Source organism: Episyrphus balteatus, chromosome 4, assembly GCF_945859705.1.
Source record: "Episyrphus balteatus chromosome 4, idEpiBalt1.1, whole genome shotgun sequence".
In the NCBI taxonomy this organism is placed as follows: domain Eukaryota; kingdom Metazoa; phylum Arthropoda; class Insecta; order Diptera; family Syrphidae; genus Episyrphus; species Episyrphus balteatus.
This window is the reverse complement of record NC_079137.1, coordinates 4,133,094-4,148,255: the sequence shown is the minus strand read 5'-3', so window position 1 is coordinate 4,148,255 and position 15,162 is coordinate 4,133,094. Positions and strand designations below refer to the sequence as shown.

General features: G+C 31.6%; 1 protein-coding gene across 8 annotated transcripts in view; it reads right to left on the bottom strand.

Moving 5' to 3' along the window:
- The window catches only part of LOC129920042 (transcription factor mef2A), a 90,073-nt gene that overhangs the window by 35,902 nt on the left and 39,009 nt on the right, over positions 1 to 15,162 (bottom strand). Inside the window, exon 1 of one of the 8 annotated variants that reach the window (XM_056001194.1) lies at positions 13,324 to 13,650. The exons of 6 other annotated variants lie outside the window; for them this stretch is intronic. In XM_056001194.1, coding sequence (XP_055857169.1) covers positions 13,324 to 13,341 — 18 coding nt within the window. In that variant the 5' untranslated portion in view covers positions 13,342 to 13,650. Of the gene's footprint in view, positions 1 to 13,323; positions 13,651 to 15,162 lie in introns of those variants that run through there. One more of the 8 variants, XM_056001195.1, reaches the window with a different exon arrangement.

Sequence of the window (15,162 nt, the reverse complement as noted above, 5' to 3'; positions counted from 1 at the left end):
TCGTAGTTGTTGCAATGGAATACCGTATGGTACTGAACGAACTGAAACCAACCAAGGAACACAGAGAGTGAACGAACAAAAAAAAAACGAAAAAATAAAACTGGCAAAACTTGCCAAAGGATTGGAGTAAAATTCCATGCAACGGTAATGTTGATTTGTCAATTAGGAGATAAATCTGTAAAGAGTTCTTCTTTTTAAAAGCAGCTAGATGGTGGAGGTGACTCTGGATAGAGAATATTGCGTGATGGTGTTGGTGGTGTGGATAGTATGGTGGAATAATAACAACTGACGATGAATCGTCATCCGTGTATTAGAGTCCTTTGGAGTATTACGGTAATTCAAAGAGGAAACAGTCGGCATTCACTTGTTGGGGTAGAATTTTGATTGTCTTTGTCATGTTTGCGATTGAAATATTAGTTAGATTAGAGAATTTGTAGGTCAGAAGATGTTTGTTTTTTTATTATTTATGTTTTGAATTCTGACTGTCTTTCGATCGGGGTGTTCAAATTGATCCGGTGTTGATGATGGTGTTAACGTGGTTTATCCTTTGATTAACCCCTAAGCTCGTTTCAACTATTATTTGTCAATGGTTTTTTGAAGATAAGAAGACGTTCCGACAAGCTAAAGAATTTGAAAAATAAACCTTTAAATGTTCTAAGACTTACAATTTTAATTCGAAGTGAAGCCTTTTGATGGTTAACTTTAACATGATTCTTTTTTATCTTGAAGTACATAATAGTTTCTATTGCGATAGTTTCTATTGTGAGATTACACAAACATTTTGAACTTAAATCAAAAATATTAATCGATTTACAAAATATTCTGAAATACATACTTTTAAAAGGAATCCCTAAAATGTGCCCAAGACTTGATCTCTCAATTTATATATTTCCTCCAGAGTGATATAGACCATTAAATGGCGCCCAACGAGATGTTTCATATTTCTTGAAATTTTTGTATTAGACTTTTAAAACAAGTAGAAGTCAATCTCAAATGGAAAATATTGTATCTATACCTTAAAATGGCGCCCAACGAACTAAAAATATTGATCAAATAAATAGATTATTTGGTAGGAACCCAGCATAGAATAATTTCAAAATATTCAGATTTTGTAATAAGCCAGTCATTTTATTTTCTTCATATGAGTCATGTGCAAGGATAATTTAACGAGTCCAAAATCCGACTTTAGATAAATTTTGGATATGAAAAACCATAACTTTTTTACGCCAAAGTTTTAAAATATTTTTAGCTTAAAACCAAAGATTTCTTTGGAAATTGTTAACGATTGCTACCTGAAAAGTAGTGGGTAATTTCATCATCCAATACATTTTTCCACCAAAACTTTGATAAAATAATATTTGACAGATTATTCAGTCAAAAATAAATTTGCTCTCTGAAATTCAAAATGACAGTGGGAGATCTTGTGGAATGTGGTTTGAAATCCAAATAACCGACAGTGTCCCAACGGTTTTGAAAATAAAAAAAAATATAAACCCAAAATGCAAATTTGCAGAATTTTAGGCTTTTTATTTATTGAACACACCGACTAGGCTAATAAGGATGTCACACGTTGTTTGTTTTGCATCCACCAAACTTTTCCCAACCCATCCTCGCCCCCCCAAAAAAACTATACAACATCAACAACAATAGTGAAAAACTCAGAATGAAAATCCTAAAGCCAGACAGACAAAACAATCAGAGATCCTAGTCTGGATATATGACCACTTTCTGACTGGCATGCATTTGTTGCTGCTTCTTCGCATGTCATTAGATACTGCTCTGCTTCAAATAACGACCACCAACGCCACAACACACAAGCAATATAAACGAATGCGTTTCGGCTATTTCGATCATAACTCGATGTTGCATGCATAAATAACAAAGAAACAAAAAATAGACTAGGTATATGCTGGCTCTGGCTGGCTGGCTGGCTCTGCAGCAAATAGCAATAGCACCATCAACAGCACCAACAGCAGCATTGCAATGAAATAACTTTTTGACGTTTGATTAGAATGCGAGAATCGAGGGAAGAGATGCCTGCCTGACTGATGATGGTGGTGCTTTGGTGCTTAGTGCTTAGTGCTTAGTATTCGGCTCGACTCGGTGCGCTGTTAGGTTAGGCGGCAATGTGGGGGTTGGAGGTCGATTGTCTGGCTCTTCTCGTCGTCGTCATGTTCTCTATTACTCTTTACTTCTCTTGCGATTGCGAGTTCATTCGGTGGTGGTGTACTTGTACTTTATTTAGTTTTCTTTTGGCCGAAAGAATATGGAAGTGGATGGAAGTTAGGCCGTTTTATGCTCTGTGTGTGCTATGAGTCTTGTTTTTTTTTTTTTTTGTTGTTGTTGCTTTTTTTTTTGTAATAAAGGGAGAATGGGGTTTTGTGCTTTTTCTTATTTCCTTTTTTCCCCCAAAAGCAATGCAGAAATTGCACGTGATTTTAGCACTTTACTGAGATTTTATTCCTTTTTGCGTTAGTGCTTCTTCTCTGTTTACGTTTTACTATAAGTCGTTTCAGTTTTTCGGTTTCTCCTTTATTGCTGTGTTATTGTTGTTGCTGTTTTCTTCTTCTTTTTTATTTTTTTTTTTTGGCATGAACGGGTGATGGATTGAAAACTTCGGTCGATAAGCGCATTTGCCAGTTTTTTTTTTTTTGTTCCTTTTTTTATTTCCTTTGATTTTTATTTTTGTAAGGAACTTTTTAAGAGAGAGAGATTTTCACAACGAACATGGAATGTAGGTTACTATGGTATCGTGGGCCGATTGAATTGAGTAAAAAAATAAATAATAAAATTTCGGTACGCAACGGCAAAGTAAATTTGATGGTAGGGAAGAGTTCTTCTTCTTCGTGTTGTTCTTGTTGGTTTGTTTCTTTTTTTTTTTGGGATTTTTGTGAATAAATCAGTCAGGTGACAGTTTGTGGCACAAGTAAGGATTGTAAGGCTGATATACTTATGAATGGAAAGGACCTTGAGTTGAAAATAAGAGTGTAAGATAAATTGATAGATAATGGGGGTGTATGCAGACTAGATCACGGTCTTATCAATGCGAAAAGTCTGAAAAAAAAACTTAGTCGAAGCCAATTGGGTGAGATATTAAGTAACTTGAAGAAATAAGTTTGAAGTTGAAATTTCAACAGAGTATAACAGCAATTTAAGGGTTCCCACTTTCCAATATTTAAGTAAAAAATATTCTAAAATTGCATTATTTTTGCGACTCTGCAACTTTCAACTTATTTCTCGAGATTTACGTACATTCAACGCAAAATTTTCAAGGGTCAAAAGTTTTTCTAATGTGTTGCAGGTACAATTTCAGTTAGCAAAGACAATCTGCGAAGAAAGTTCAAAAGATTGATTCATTGAGTTCATTCTTTGACCTCAATAAGACAAAATTGAGCACCTCGTAAAGAATCTTACTAACGAAACATTTATCACAATATTTTTGCGATTTCTTATCATCTTTCCTAATAAAAAGACTTCTTCTTTAAAAAGCTAAGCTATCGTTTTTTTTTTCGTTGGGCGCCATTTCAAAAATATTTTTTTATTTTGTTTTAAATTTTACCAAATGCATAGAATAAGTATTGTTTAAAGAGAAAAACCTTTTAGTTAAATTAAATACATTTCCAAAACTCAGTTAAAAAAAATGGCGCCCAACACAAAAAAAAACTTAAACATTTCCTATCAAACAATTTCCAATAATGTTACATTCCAAATCGGTCCTTCAAATCTAAACATAATCTTTCTATGTTTGAATTCTCAGAATAGCTTTATCAGTTATAAATAATACTATGCAAGTCATTAACTTTAGCATCGAACGATGAAGTCAGAGTCTACAATTCTACGAAGGTAAGCACAGACTTTTTACCCCACTACCATTTCATTCAACAACTCTCTATATATCCAACAGCGCAAAACATATTTATATAACACCGTGCTGGTGGAAAAAGCACTCAACTAATGAGAGAATGTGAATATAAGTTCATAAGGCAAATATATACTCAAAACAAAAAGTTAAGACAAAAAATAAAAAAAAAATACACCAAATTCGACCTCGAAATTTTGCAGTTTTATCCAAATCAAGCTTTTTTTTCTACCTGACGTGCATCATCTTAACAAGAAAAAATAACCAAACAAGAAATATCTAAATCGGAACATTTCCAAAAAAAAACAAAAAAAACAAAAAAAAAAAAAACCAAACAAGCAAAACAAAAATCAATTCTTTTCTGCTCAAAAAATAGACTATTCAAGGACATTATCTTCACAATCATAATATCATATAGATACGAAAGAAAAATATGCTGCCTCATCAAATGACTTCAAGCTAAATAAGTTTAAACGTAGATAAAGCTATAGCTACTAATACGCAACAGCGACACACTATGTCAGAGTTTCAACCAAACTCAAGGTAACCAAAACCGCGAAGAAGAAGAATTACGTCTATCGCCAAATAAAAATGATTGTGCGCATTGAATTGAGTTTTCGGCTGTTTTGAGAAATCAAAAATCTAAGCTAAAGAGCGAAAGAAAAAAGAAATTTCGACAAGAAAAAATAATCATTAACTAAAAAAAAAACACCCAACTGGGAGGTTTGATTCGAATAACCTATTCGGCTATTCACCATTGAGATATCGCTAAGATGTTTCAAAGCAAGCGAAAAAAATAAACATTCAAGAGCTCACTAGCTGACATCGCGCAACGAGTCGAACCGAGCCAAGCAATGAAATTTAATTGCAGGCACAGGCATGAAGAAGTTGTTTTCTTTTGCGGTGTGTACTCGTTTCGTTTCTTTTCTTGCGTCTTAATAATAATTCAAGATTCAAGAAGGAAATCCAAAGAATTTTCTCTTCCGCTAGTGCTCTCTCTCATAAAATGCAAAAATATGCCTTAGCCTCTATGTTTAGCTGTTTTTTTTTTTTTTTTTTTGTATTTCAGCTTTTTTATATTTTTTTTGTTGTTTTCATAATCATCATCATCATCATCATCATTCTCATCCATAAAGCTGGATAAATCTGTGTGTGCTACGGCTCTATACACGACGACACACTCGCGAGTGTTTCTCTTCAATTAAGAAAAAATAATGAAAATTTGATAAAAACAAGAATTTAATTATCCACTGCAACCACGGTGATGACGAGAGTATACGAACCAACGAATACTTTTTCAGATAGAAAAGTTGTTTCGAAGCACACAGTATTCATCGTGACATAAAACAGAGAAGTGAAAATCATCCAACACACAGATACAAATCCACAAACCCACACACACATAGATACAAAACAGTCGACATATAACACAATAAATACATGTACACTCATTTGACATTCCACAAAACGTTATGTGAACCCAACGAGGAGTATAGATACATCTCTATACACAGATACATAACCTATATATACACACACTTACATAATGACAAAAGAGAAAGAGACCTGTGGGATGAAAGCCGAACCTGAATACACAGCACAGCAGCAGCAGCAGCAAAAAAAAACCTAAAGGAAAAAAAAAATTACGAGCAGTAAAAAAAAATATACTGAATCTGATGCTCGGTTATATACGTTTCTACATTCGAAAAATACAAATACGAAACGAACCGAACAAAGAGGAGTGTGCAAAGAGAAACAGAAAAGCAAAAAAAAAAACTTGAGGGAAAAAACCAAAAAAAAAAAAAATAATGTTGAAATATTTTATTTTTAGTTTCTTTTTCGGTCGATGATTCGGTTTTTGTGCCGTGTGCGGTGGAAAAGATTGCTCTATGCTGGAGCAAGTAGATGTGGATGTAGATATACCAGTATACATATTTTTTTTTTGGTTTTATTTTATATTTTTTTTTTTGTTATTTCTGTGTCGCTACGTTATACCGATGGAGTTCAGCGAATTTTTGCGTTCGAATATATGAAACTGCTTTGCAGGTCTTTCTTCGTATTAAATATTTTTTTTTTTTTTGTTTCTTCTCTTTGATAGGGTTACCAGGGTTTTGGAAGAATAAGAATTTTATAGAAGCTTATGGAATAAAGGTACAAATATGTACAAATATTTTGTGTTTTGAAACAAAAAACATTTTTATTATATCAAATGGCGCCCAACGTGAAGTCAAAGAGACAACCATTGCGTTTGCTATTAACATTTTTGTCCTAAAAAAAATAATCTTTGTATAAAAACTAAAGCATTTAAATTCAAAGTTATTTTTAATGAACTAGGTTAATAAATGGCGCCCAACGTAGGTTTATAAACTTTAGAAAAACTAAGATTTTTTTGTAATTTTGTAACCAAATAACAATATAAGGCCAAAGGAAACATTTAACTTAAGAAAATATAAATTATATTTTAAGTTTTATTTCTTTAAAGGCGTACAAGAGTTTCTTCTTGTTGAATTTCATAGAGAAGAATTTCACTACAGTTTCATTACAAGTTTAGATAAATGGAAACAAATGATCTATAGCTAATTTTTGTAGCTTTGAAGCTCTAACAATTTGAGAAGAATTTTTTAAATGGCCCCCAACATAAGAACAAAGGACTAAGTGCAAGGATTTCATCAAAATTTATTAGTATCAGCAATTCATTTTCAAAGGAATTAAGCTGTCATTACCTACGATTTCTTACGGAGCATACATTTTGTATGACAATCAGAATGTCCATAGTTGCTTCATACCTTATGAATTATAAAAGTTACAAGATCATGAAGAATCAAATTTCTTCTTCCTAGTATAGATTTCCTTATAATTCGAAAAAATTGTTTAGATGGCTCCCAACGCAGGGACTATTGATTGAATGAGCGAAATTGAAATGTTTGTTGTGAGCAAACAAATTGTTTTAAAATCTGTTTTCTTAAAACAAGCGATTCAAAATGAATTTCTTAATACAAGAATTTTGACTTTGTTTCACCCACAAATTCTAAAAAACTGTTGAGAAAGGTCAAAAGTTGCTTTTTAGGGGGTTAATTTTCAGCTTTCTAGTTATGAAGCCTTTATAATTCGTGAGTTTTTTTAAATGGCGCCCAACACGAAACTAAAAATTATTTACGAAGCGATTAATTATATAGTTTTACTATTAAAATCGAAATAATTATAACCTAGGAAACCATCATACAGAAGAATGTACCGATATTATATTATCTACTGAAGTTCAAAATATACCTACAAAGCCTTTATTTGTCAAGAAAATCATTTTCTATCTATTTTCAGTATGATCAATATTCATATTTCTTTGTTTGCTTAAACTGCGGTAACCCTATTACATATTGGAAACAAAAAACAAAAATAAAAAAATAAAATTTCTCGAGGTTAAAAGAAGTTGTTTGGTGCCTGCTTGCCTGCCTACCTTTTAGCTTAAACCAACGACTTTACCAACAACAGCAGCACCACCAACAGCAACAACACTATACCCATCAATGTTTGAGTGTCCCTCAATTCTAGAACAGAAAAATAAAAATAAAACAAAGTTTTGTTGTCGTATTCTTGTTGCTGTTGGCTATAATATGACTTGACTGCTATGATGTATCTATAGCAACTCAAGTCTAAGGCAACGGTTCTCAAATGTTATATCGTTGGCTTTCTAGATATAATTTTTCTTTTTTTATTTTTTTGCTTTTAAATATCTCGAAAAAAAAAGATATCGAACGAACGAATGAAACATACGAATGCATTGCCACTGCCACTTGGATTCTATGTGTTACGGCAACGACGACGACGACTTGCGATGACTATTGAGGTCTGGCTGCGCTGCCTATTTATACTTTTAGTGTCTCTGGGATACAAAATAACCATAAAATAGAAAATTATAGGCAAATATAGAGAGAGATACGAAGGGGATGATGTGTGTGGTGTGTATGGTGCCCTCTATGAGTTCCGTTTATAGTCAGGGAGGACTACGAGACTACGACGACAGAGAATAAAATGCAATTGGATTGCAACATGACTTGGATGGTTGAGGACGACTAAAATGCTAACTCTGACTCTAGCTCTGGCTCTGTTCTCGATCTCGATTCTCGAGGCGCAGCAATTTTATATTCAATGTGTATAGGAGAGATTTTTCGTGTTTTGTTTGTTTCTTTATATTTATTTATTTTTTTTATTATTATTTTTAAGCTTTTTTTCATAATGGACTTTGACAGTTCCTGTTTGGATCTCATTTTCTCTTGAGTATTTTATTTGTTTCTTTTATATTTTTGCGTAGGTAGGCCTTTAATTTCTGTGTTGTTGTTTTTTTATTTTTTCATTTTTTTGCTCTTTAGCCGTTCGTCGTCGTTGTTGGTATGAATGTGCAGATTTTTAAATAGGCTGTGCAATTTTCTCTTTAAATATCAAAAAAGCACCATTATCCAACAACAAACCAAACGAAGCAAATGATTAGGAAACTAATAACATAAAGGAAACGAATAAAAATACTGCGAATGACATTAAAAACGAGAAAACGAGCGCTAAACGATAAGAACTTGTGTATGAGTGTCTAATGACAGTTGTTGTTGTTGGTGTTGCACCGCAAAGCAACAAACCAAAACCAAAAGGATGATGACATTTCTTCTTAAGAGATTACTTCTCTTCGGCGTTTCGGAATGCTTATATTATTACCTTATCATAGCAGTTTTTGGGATTGTATAAAAACAAAACAAAACACAACAAAATAATAATGAAGAAACATTAAAATTATGTGACATACGACTTGGAGAGGTTACTCTTGAATTGAGTAGTCGTCAGTATGGTGTATGTCAAAGTGATGCGGTGAAAAGCAGCAACATAATAAAAATAATAAAAGAAATTAATGAACAAGAAGAAGCAATGAGAGTTAGCGCCACCATGGACACATGTTTTGACATTTATGGATGAGAAGATGAGATGAGTATTAAAGGTTTGTTTACCTTTTTGGGTGCCGATGCCGTGTCTTTCTTCTCTGGCCCTCTCACAATTTTTGTTTTCATTATTTTTTTATTGCCATATTTTTTATATTTTTTGTTTACATTTACGCAATTCTAGATTTTATGTTTTCTTGCTTTTTTTTTTTGTTATTATCAATTTCCCTATTCTGCTAATTCTTTTGGATGATTTTTCTTTTTCTTATTTTCTAATTCATTTTAGATCGTTTTTTGTATCTTTTTTTTTTTTATTTGTTAAATTAGAAATCAAAGGTGGAAACATTGAAAAAATATACATCAAAACGTGTGAGACTTATCTTTCAGTGGTTGTTGATAAGCTTGTTAAAGAGAGAATATAAAAAAATAAAATACAGACAAACAACAACTTAAAAGGGGAATCATTATTTTTCAATAGAAAATAGCCGGCGGACGGGGTGGCGCGGTTAGTGAGGAAGAGTGATGGTATTTTTTTTTTATCTTATCCTTTGCGGATGTGTTCACACTTGTTGAATGTACTCTTGGAAGTTGTGTAATTAGCTTAAAAGTTAGTTATATGGCAGAGAAAAGAAGGTGAAACATGAGTTTGGCTGGCATATTTTTTTTTTTCTCTATTTTTTTTAGGGTTTTTTCTTTATGCTGATGGTGGATCAGGAGTTTATTTTGTTTTATCAGAAAGGTTTACTTTAGATGACTATGACGAGCTTTTTAAACTTGGGACAAAATTGGTTAATAAAAGAGGCTTCTTTTAAATTAATTGTTTTTTGTACAACTCATTAGTACTGATTTTTTTTTCTAAACGCAAAACAAAAATAAATTTCACAATTTTTTTGCTTTGCGAATAAAATTAAAAAAAGTAGTTGATACTGATTTGCAAAAATTGATGATTTCAAAGCTTCTTAAAATATAGATGAAATATAGGTTTCTTTGCACAGTTTAGCTAATCTATTTTTTTACTCTAAAAATAAATAGCCTACCATAGAGAATTTATTTACAATCATAAAGCTAAAGTAATGTTTCCTCCAAAAACGAATCAAGTGATAACCTTTAATTTTGTTCGACTATCTTAGTTTTTTTCTTGTTTTATCTTGGTAGATACTATTTTTAAGCAATTCATTACAGGCTTTTTAAACAGATACGAACATAGTTTAAAATTTGAAAGATAACTTTTATATTTAAAAAAAAAGAATTACCGAGAAAAAATACTAATAAAAATGATTTAATTTTTATATTTGAAAAGATTGAAATCTGAAGAAATTTAGTAAAATTATTCGATAATTTTTTTCCCAGTTAAAAGGCCTTTTAGTTATAACTACTTAAACTTTAAAAATATTGGTCTATTGGACTTCAGATGAAGAACTTTGTGGGACAATCATATGAAGTGTTCAACAGAACTCAATCAATTTTATGTTAAAATGCAAAGCTTCTTTAATTAACACAAAAAGATGGGTAAGTTTGAAAGCAACTTTTTTTTGTACAATAAATAAATAAAATAAAGCATTCATAATGCCTTACTTTAAGCTCACCTAAGGGAAGTTAGTATGTAAAATCATTTTAAATCTAAAACACTGTTTAAATGTCTGCTTATTAAAAATCAAGAAGCACTATTATCAAACAAGTATTTTATGCATAAGTGGGTGATTGTCTTTAATGAAATTTAAAAAGTCAGACGAGCCCAAGACCTAAGATTAAACCTTTAGAAGGGGAATAAAAAAATATTTTCAGTTTGAAACTAATTGAATTTAAAAGCATGGTTTGTTCTCTGCTGTAATAGAAAAACAAATTTTTATTTCCTAAATAAACGCTATACACTTGGAATAGGAATATTTTCAAAAACAGCTAGAATAAATCCATGGGATATCAGAATAGGGTTTTAAAAAATCAAAGAAAGATGAATTAAGAAGAATTAACTTTGCATTTAAAATCATTCAATTTTCCATATTTGCACAAGTCAAAGAAAAAATCCAAGTACAACAAAAATAAATGATATAACAACGAAGAATTCATAACTTGTTACTTAGTCGTTTCTAAAAAAAAAAATAAAGTTTTACTTATAGACAATTCATGCCCACTTCTAAACTAAATTTCTATACAAAAAAAAGCTGTATTTTACCTGTGTAATCTCAAAGCTTAGTTACAACTGACTTTATAACTATGAATAAGGCCCTTTAAAGCTAAATGTTCATTAACAAAAAAGCAATCACAGAAGAGTGCAAAAGAAGTTTATATTCTACAAGAGTTCGAAATAAAATTGCATGCATACACATACACAATCAGTTTTGGAAAATTACCCACAGGTAAAAAGCGTTTAGTTACTGTAACTAGAAAATTTGATATTTTCAAGAAATCTATGATTGATAATAAATGCTGTCTTTTTTGGCATTGCACTTCATTTATCTTTGAAATGGCTAATACGCTTTAGTATGAAGTTTTACTTGAAAATTTGATCACATAAGCTTATTTAGTGAAATTGATTTAAAGACTGTAAAATAAAGAATTAAGTTATTCTTGCAATTTAAGATAATTTATGTACAGAAAATAGGATTCTAGATTGCGAAGAAGATGTTTTATTTAGCTGCAAACAAAACGGCGAAGTTTTTAAAACATTATTAGCGTCTTAGAAAGCGATAAATAAATAACTTTTACTTAAATAATTTATTTTCTCATATTTATAATAAAATTCAGTTTTAACAATCTTTAAGAATAAAGAGTTGATTTTTACGGAATAAGGATGCATAGAATTTTATAGAAATGCATGAGAAAGAGATCTACATATGAATCGCAAACCAGCTGTCGAATTGAAAATTTTGAAAAGAGATTTTGACGATCAACAGTCTGATAGTCAAAATAATAATAATCCAAATTTAAACACCTTTGACTTAATTCTGATGACGACAATAAGACTATCCAAAGTGAAGTCCTCTATCTGCCACCAACTTTTCAATCACAACTTATATCAATTACAACATCTATTTTCTTACAGACAAATCAAAGCTTTAGCTAGAAAAACAGGCAGTAGTCAATTGCAACTAACTTTTACTTTTTCCTCAGAACTAATTACTGCGGAGGGTACAACTTTCGCTCGCTTGCTAAGCTAGACAACAATTACTCATTTTGCTCTCACTCAAATAACAAACACAGAAAATTCCACGGAGTTACTTGAGTTACGTCTGGGTAAATCATAAATAAAGAAAAAAAAAAACGTTTGTCCTCCCAAACAGTTAGCTAAAGGCATCTTTCACACCACCAATCATCCATCCATCTTTCCATATCATCAATTCACCCCCTAATTTCAATATCACATAACGTCTAGCCAAATTTTATATAAATAAACCCTAACAGAGATCAAATACGCACCGAACACACAACAAAAAAAAAGGAATAAAAATAAAGAAAACACAAAACAGAATCCTAAAGACAGGCATTAGAAAGAAATACCTGTTCCGCATTTGTCAAATTTGACACTTGCCCCCACAACACACACACACAACTCTTACAGAGGTACTTGTTACCTTCTCGAGCTACACTTGTTTCTCGCAAAAAGAACAGAAAATTCACACAACCTAAATAAATCGCATCCCTTCAGAAATATCAGGTGGATGAAATTTGTTCCCTCTCAACAAAAAAAAATTGACTTTGCATCATCGCCAAAGTCGATTCGATACTGAACTGATAAAAAACAAGATTCCAAACTCAAGCACAAAGTACGCGACAGCAAAAAATAAATAAATAAAATAAAAATAACAACAGGCTGTAGTATCAGCAGCTAAGGCGCAAAAGAGAACAAACCATTTCATATTCACTGCATCCTCCATCCATGCAAAAACAAAAAGAATATAATATGCAAACGTTTTGTCATAATTTTTTCTTCTAAGAAAGAAGAAACAGAGATATAATGTTAATGTGACAAGTGCACGGCAGAGAATAAGAGACCACACAAAAAATAAATACAAAAAATATAAGACTAAGCATATCGATAACAGTATAATTATTTGTATGGAAAGTATGGCGGGCGGTAAGTTTATAAAGAGACAAAATACTAGCCGGTACACACTATACTACAATCTGCTGTCAAACACAAATGTCAAAATGTTTGTTTAAAAGAAAATAACAAAAAAACTGTCATCGATAATAAAAAAGCAATAAAGTAATTAATAATCTGCTAAAGTAGCAAAACAAAAAATAAAACATAACGAAACAAAAAAAAACTTCAAAACAAAATTGCCGAACAGACAAATGTCACTTATTAGAAAAGAAAATTGCGCGCCTAAATTAGCACAGCACAATCAGCAAATATCGAACCCAATTGGACGACAACGACAACGACGACGACTACGACGTCTGTGGCGACAAGGAAAACAACCAAAGAAATAGCAACACAAAATGTAAACAAACATTTCGGCGCGACATATGTAATTTAGAGATTTTATTTTTCATAACATTTTTTGAACTAAATGAATTAAATTTTTATTTGCTACTTACATTAGGATCTGTCCACATTTTTCAAAATAATATTATTCACACTTCTATCCTGATGACAGTTACAGCTGTCATATTGTGTGTGGAATTCAAAAAATTTAAACTTCAAACTAATCGTTTTCCACCGAATTCACAGAAGAAAACTAAACTTAATGTTTTGTTCTTATATTTTTAAAAAATATTTTTTATATATTTCAGTCACTGGTAGTTTTTTTTTCTTTTTGAAATTTGAAATATTTTTAGCAACTGTCAAAAAATGCTTATGTCACTTTGTCAAAGCACCAAAAAAAAACTAATACAAATTTCAGTTTCAAGTTTTTAAAAATTTTGTTATTTTTCAAAAAACTTTGTTTAAATATTTTTTTTTGTAATTTTTTATAAAGTAACTAATTTTTTTTCAACTTGTCAGTTTTATTTTTATGTCACTATAGATTTGAACTTTATTTTTGCAATTTCACAAATATAATAATTTCATTCAGAAATCGTATAATTTGTACGTATTTCTGAAATTTTTAAACTCTTAGTCTTCTCTCGCCAACCAAAATCTACGAAATAATTTGTATTTTTTTTTTTTGCTTAGTTCAATTTGAGAATTGTTAAGAGACAAACTTGCCGCACGCCAACCTATTTCATGAAGTGCACAGGCCATACTAGTTTTGTCGTATTCCACCATTCCGATTCGATTCGGATGTTGTGTTTTTTGCTTTGGTTTTTTTTTTTTTTCTGTATTTTTGCTGGTGCGCACATTTACACTGGACGGCAACGGCAAACAGCAGCAGCGCAATACAGAGGCAACATACAACAATGTACCTCTACTCTCTATTCTACACAACGGTGAACCACCATTGAAATGAGTTGTAAAATTCATCCAATAGAGGTCGCTAGCTGAAAATCTGTTGGCAAAAATACAAAAAACCTACAAAAAAAAGTTACGAAAAAAAAACTGAAATATTTCAAAGAAAACCAAGTCGACGACGACTCAGTTCGTTTAGTTGGCAATCGTTAGCAGTGGGACAGAATATTGCTGCGAAATATTCCCGTGCATGGTTGGAAATGCTCTGTGTTGTTCGAAAATAAAATGTTCGATATTTCAGATACCTACATGGGATTTCTTCGTTTGTGTGTGTGTGTATGTGTGTGGATTTTGTTTTTTGATTGTGTGTATCTGTGAATCACTGTGTATCCATTATAAAACCAGAACAGAGCCGTAGACTGGCGACGATTGAAGGACGTAAAGAGGAGAGAGGAGGAGAAAATAATGAAAAACGAACAAAAAATGAAAAAAAAAAAAAAACAGAAAAAATAACAAGATCCAGCAACAAACGTATAGAGCTGCTAGCTTGCTGTGTAGCTGCTCTGCTGCTATAGACGTATCTAGGGTTATGTAGAGGTTGTTTATTATGAAGGCGATTGTGGACCCGAATAATGTTGTGTGTTTACCAGAGTATTTTCTATGTGTGTGTTCATATACCTACGTAACATTGTTGGTTATATACAGATACACAAATGATGAAGAATATTTAATGCTGTTCCCTCGAAACTTGAATCTGGTTGAAAAGATAGATATGCGGTAAGGCAGTGGCGTTCGTTTGAGCTTAAAGTTCAACTTTAATGAAGGTCTTATAGAAAATTGTTGGGTTTGTTTTTTTTATTTTTAGTTTAGGTTTTAGAAAAAAAAGGAAACTTTTTACGCAGAGCATGAGGTATTGAAGATTCTTTTAACTTTTTACGTTCGATTCGTAGAATTGTTACAATAAGTTTTTGTTTACTTTTAAGATCGGATTTGAGACTTGAATCAAATATGATATTCGAATGGGAGGGTAATCAAACAGTTTTAGGGGA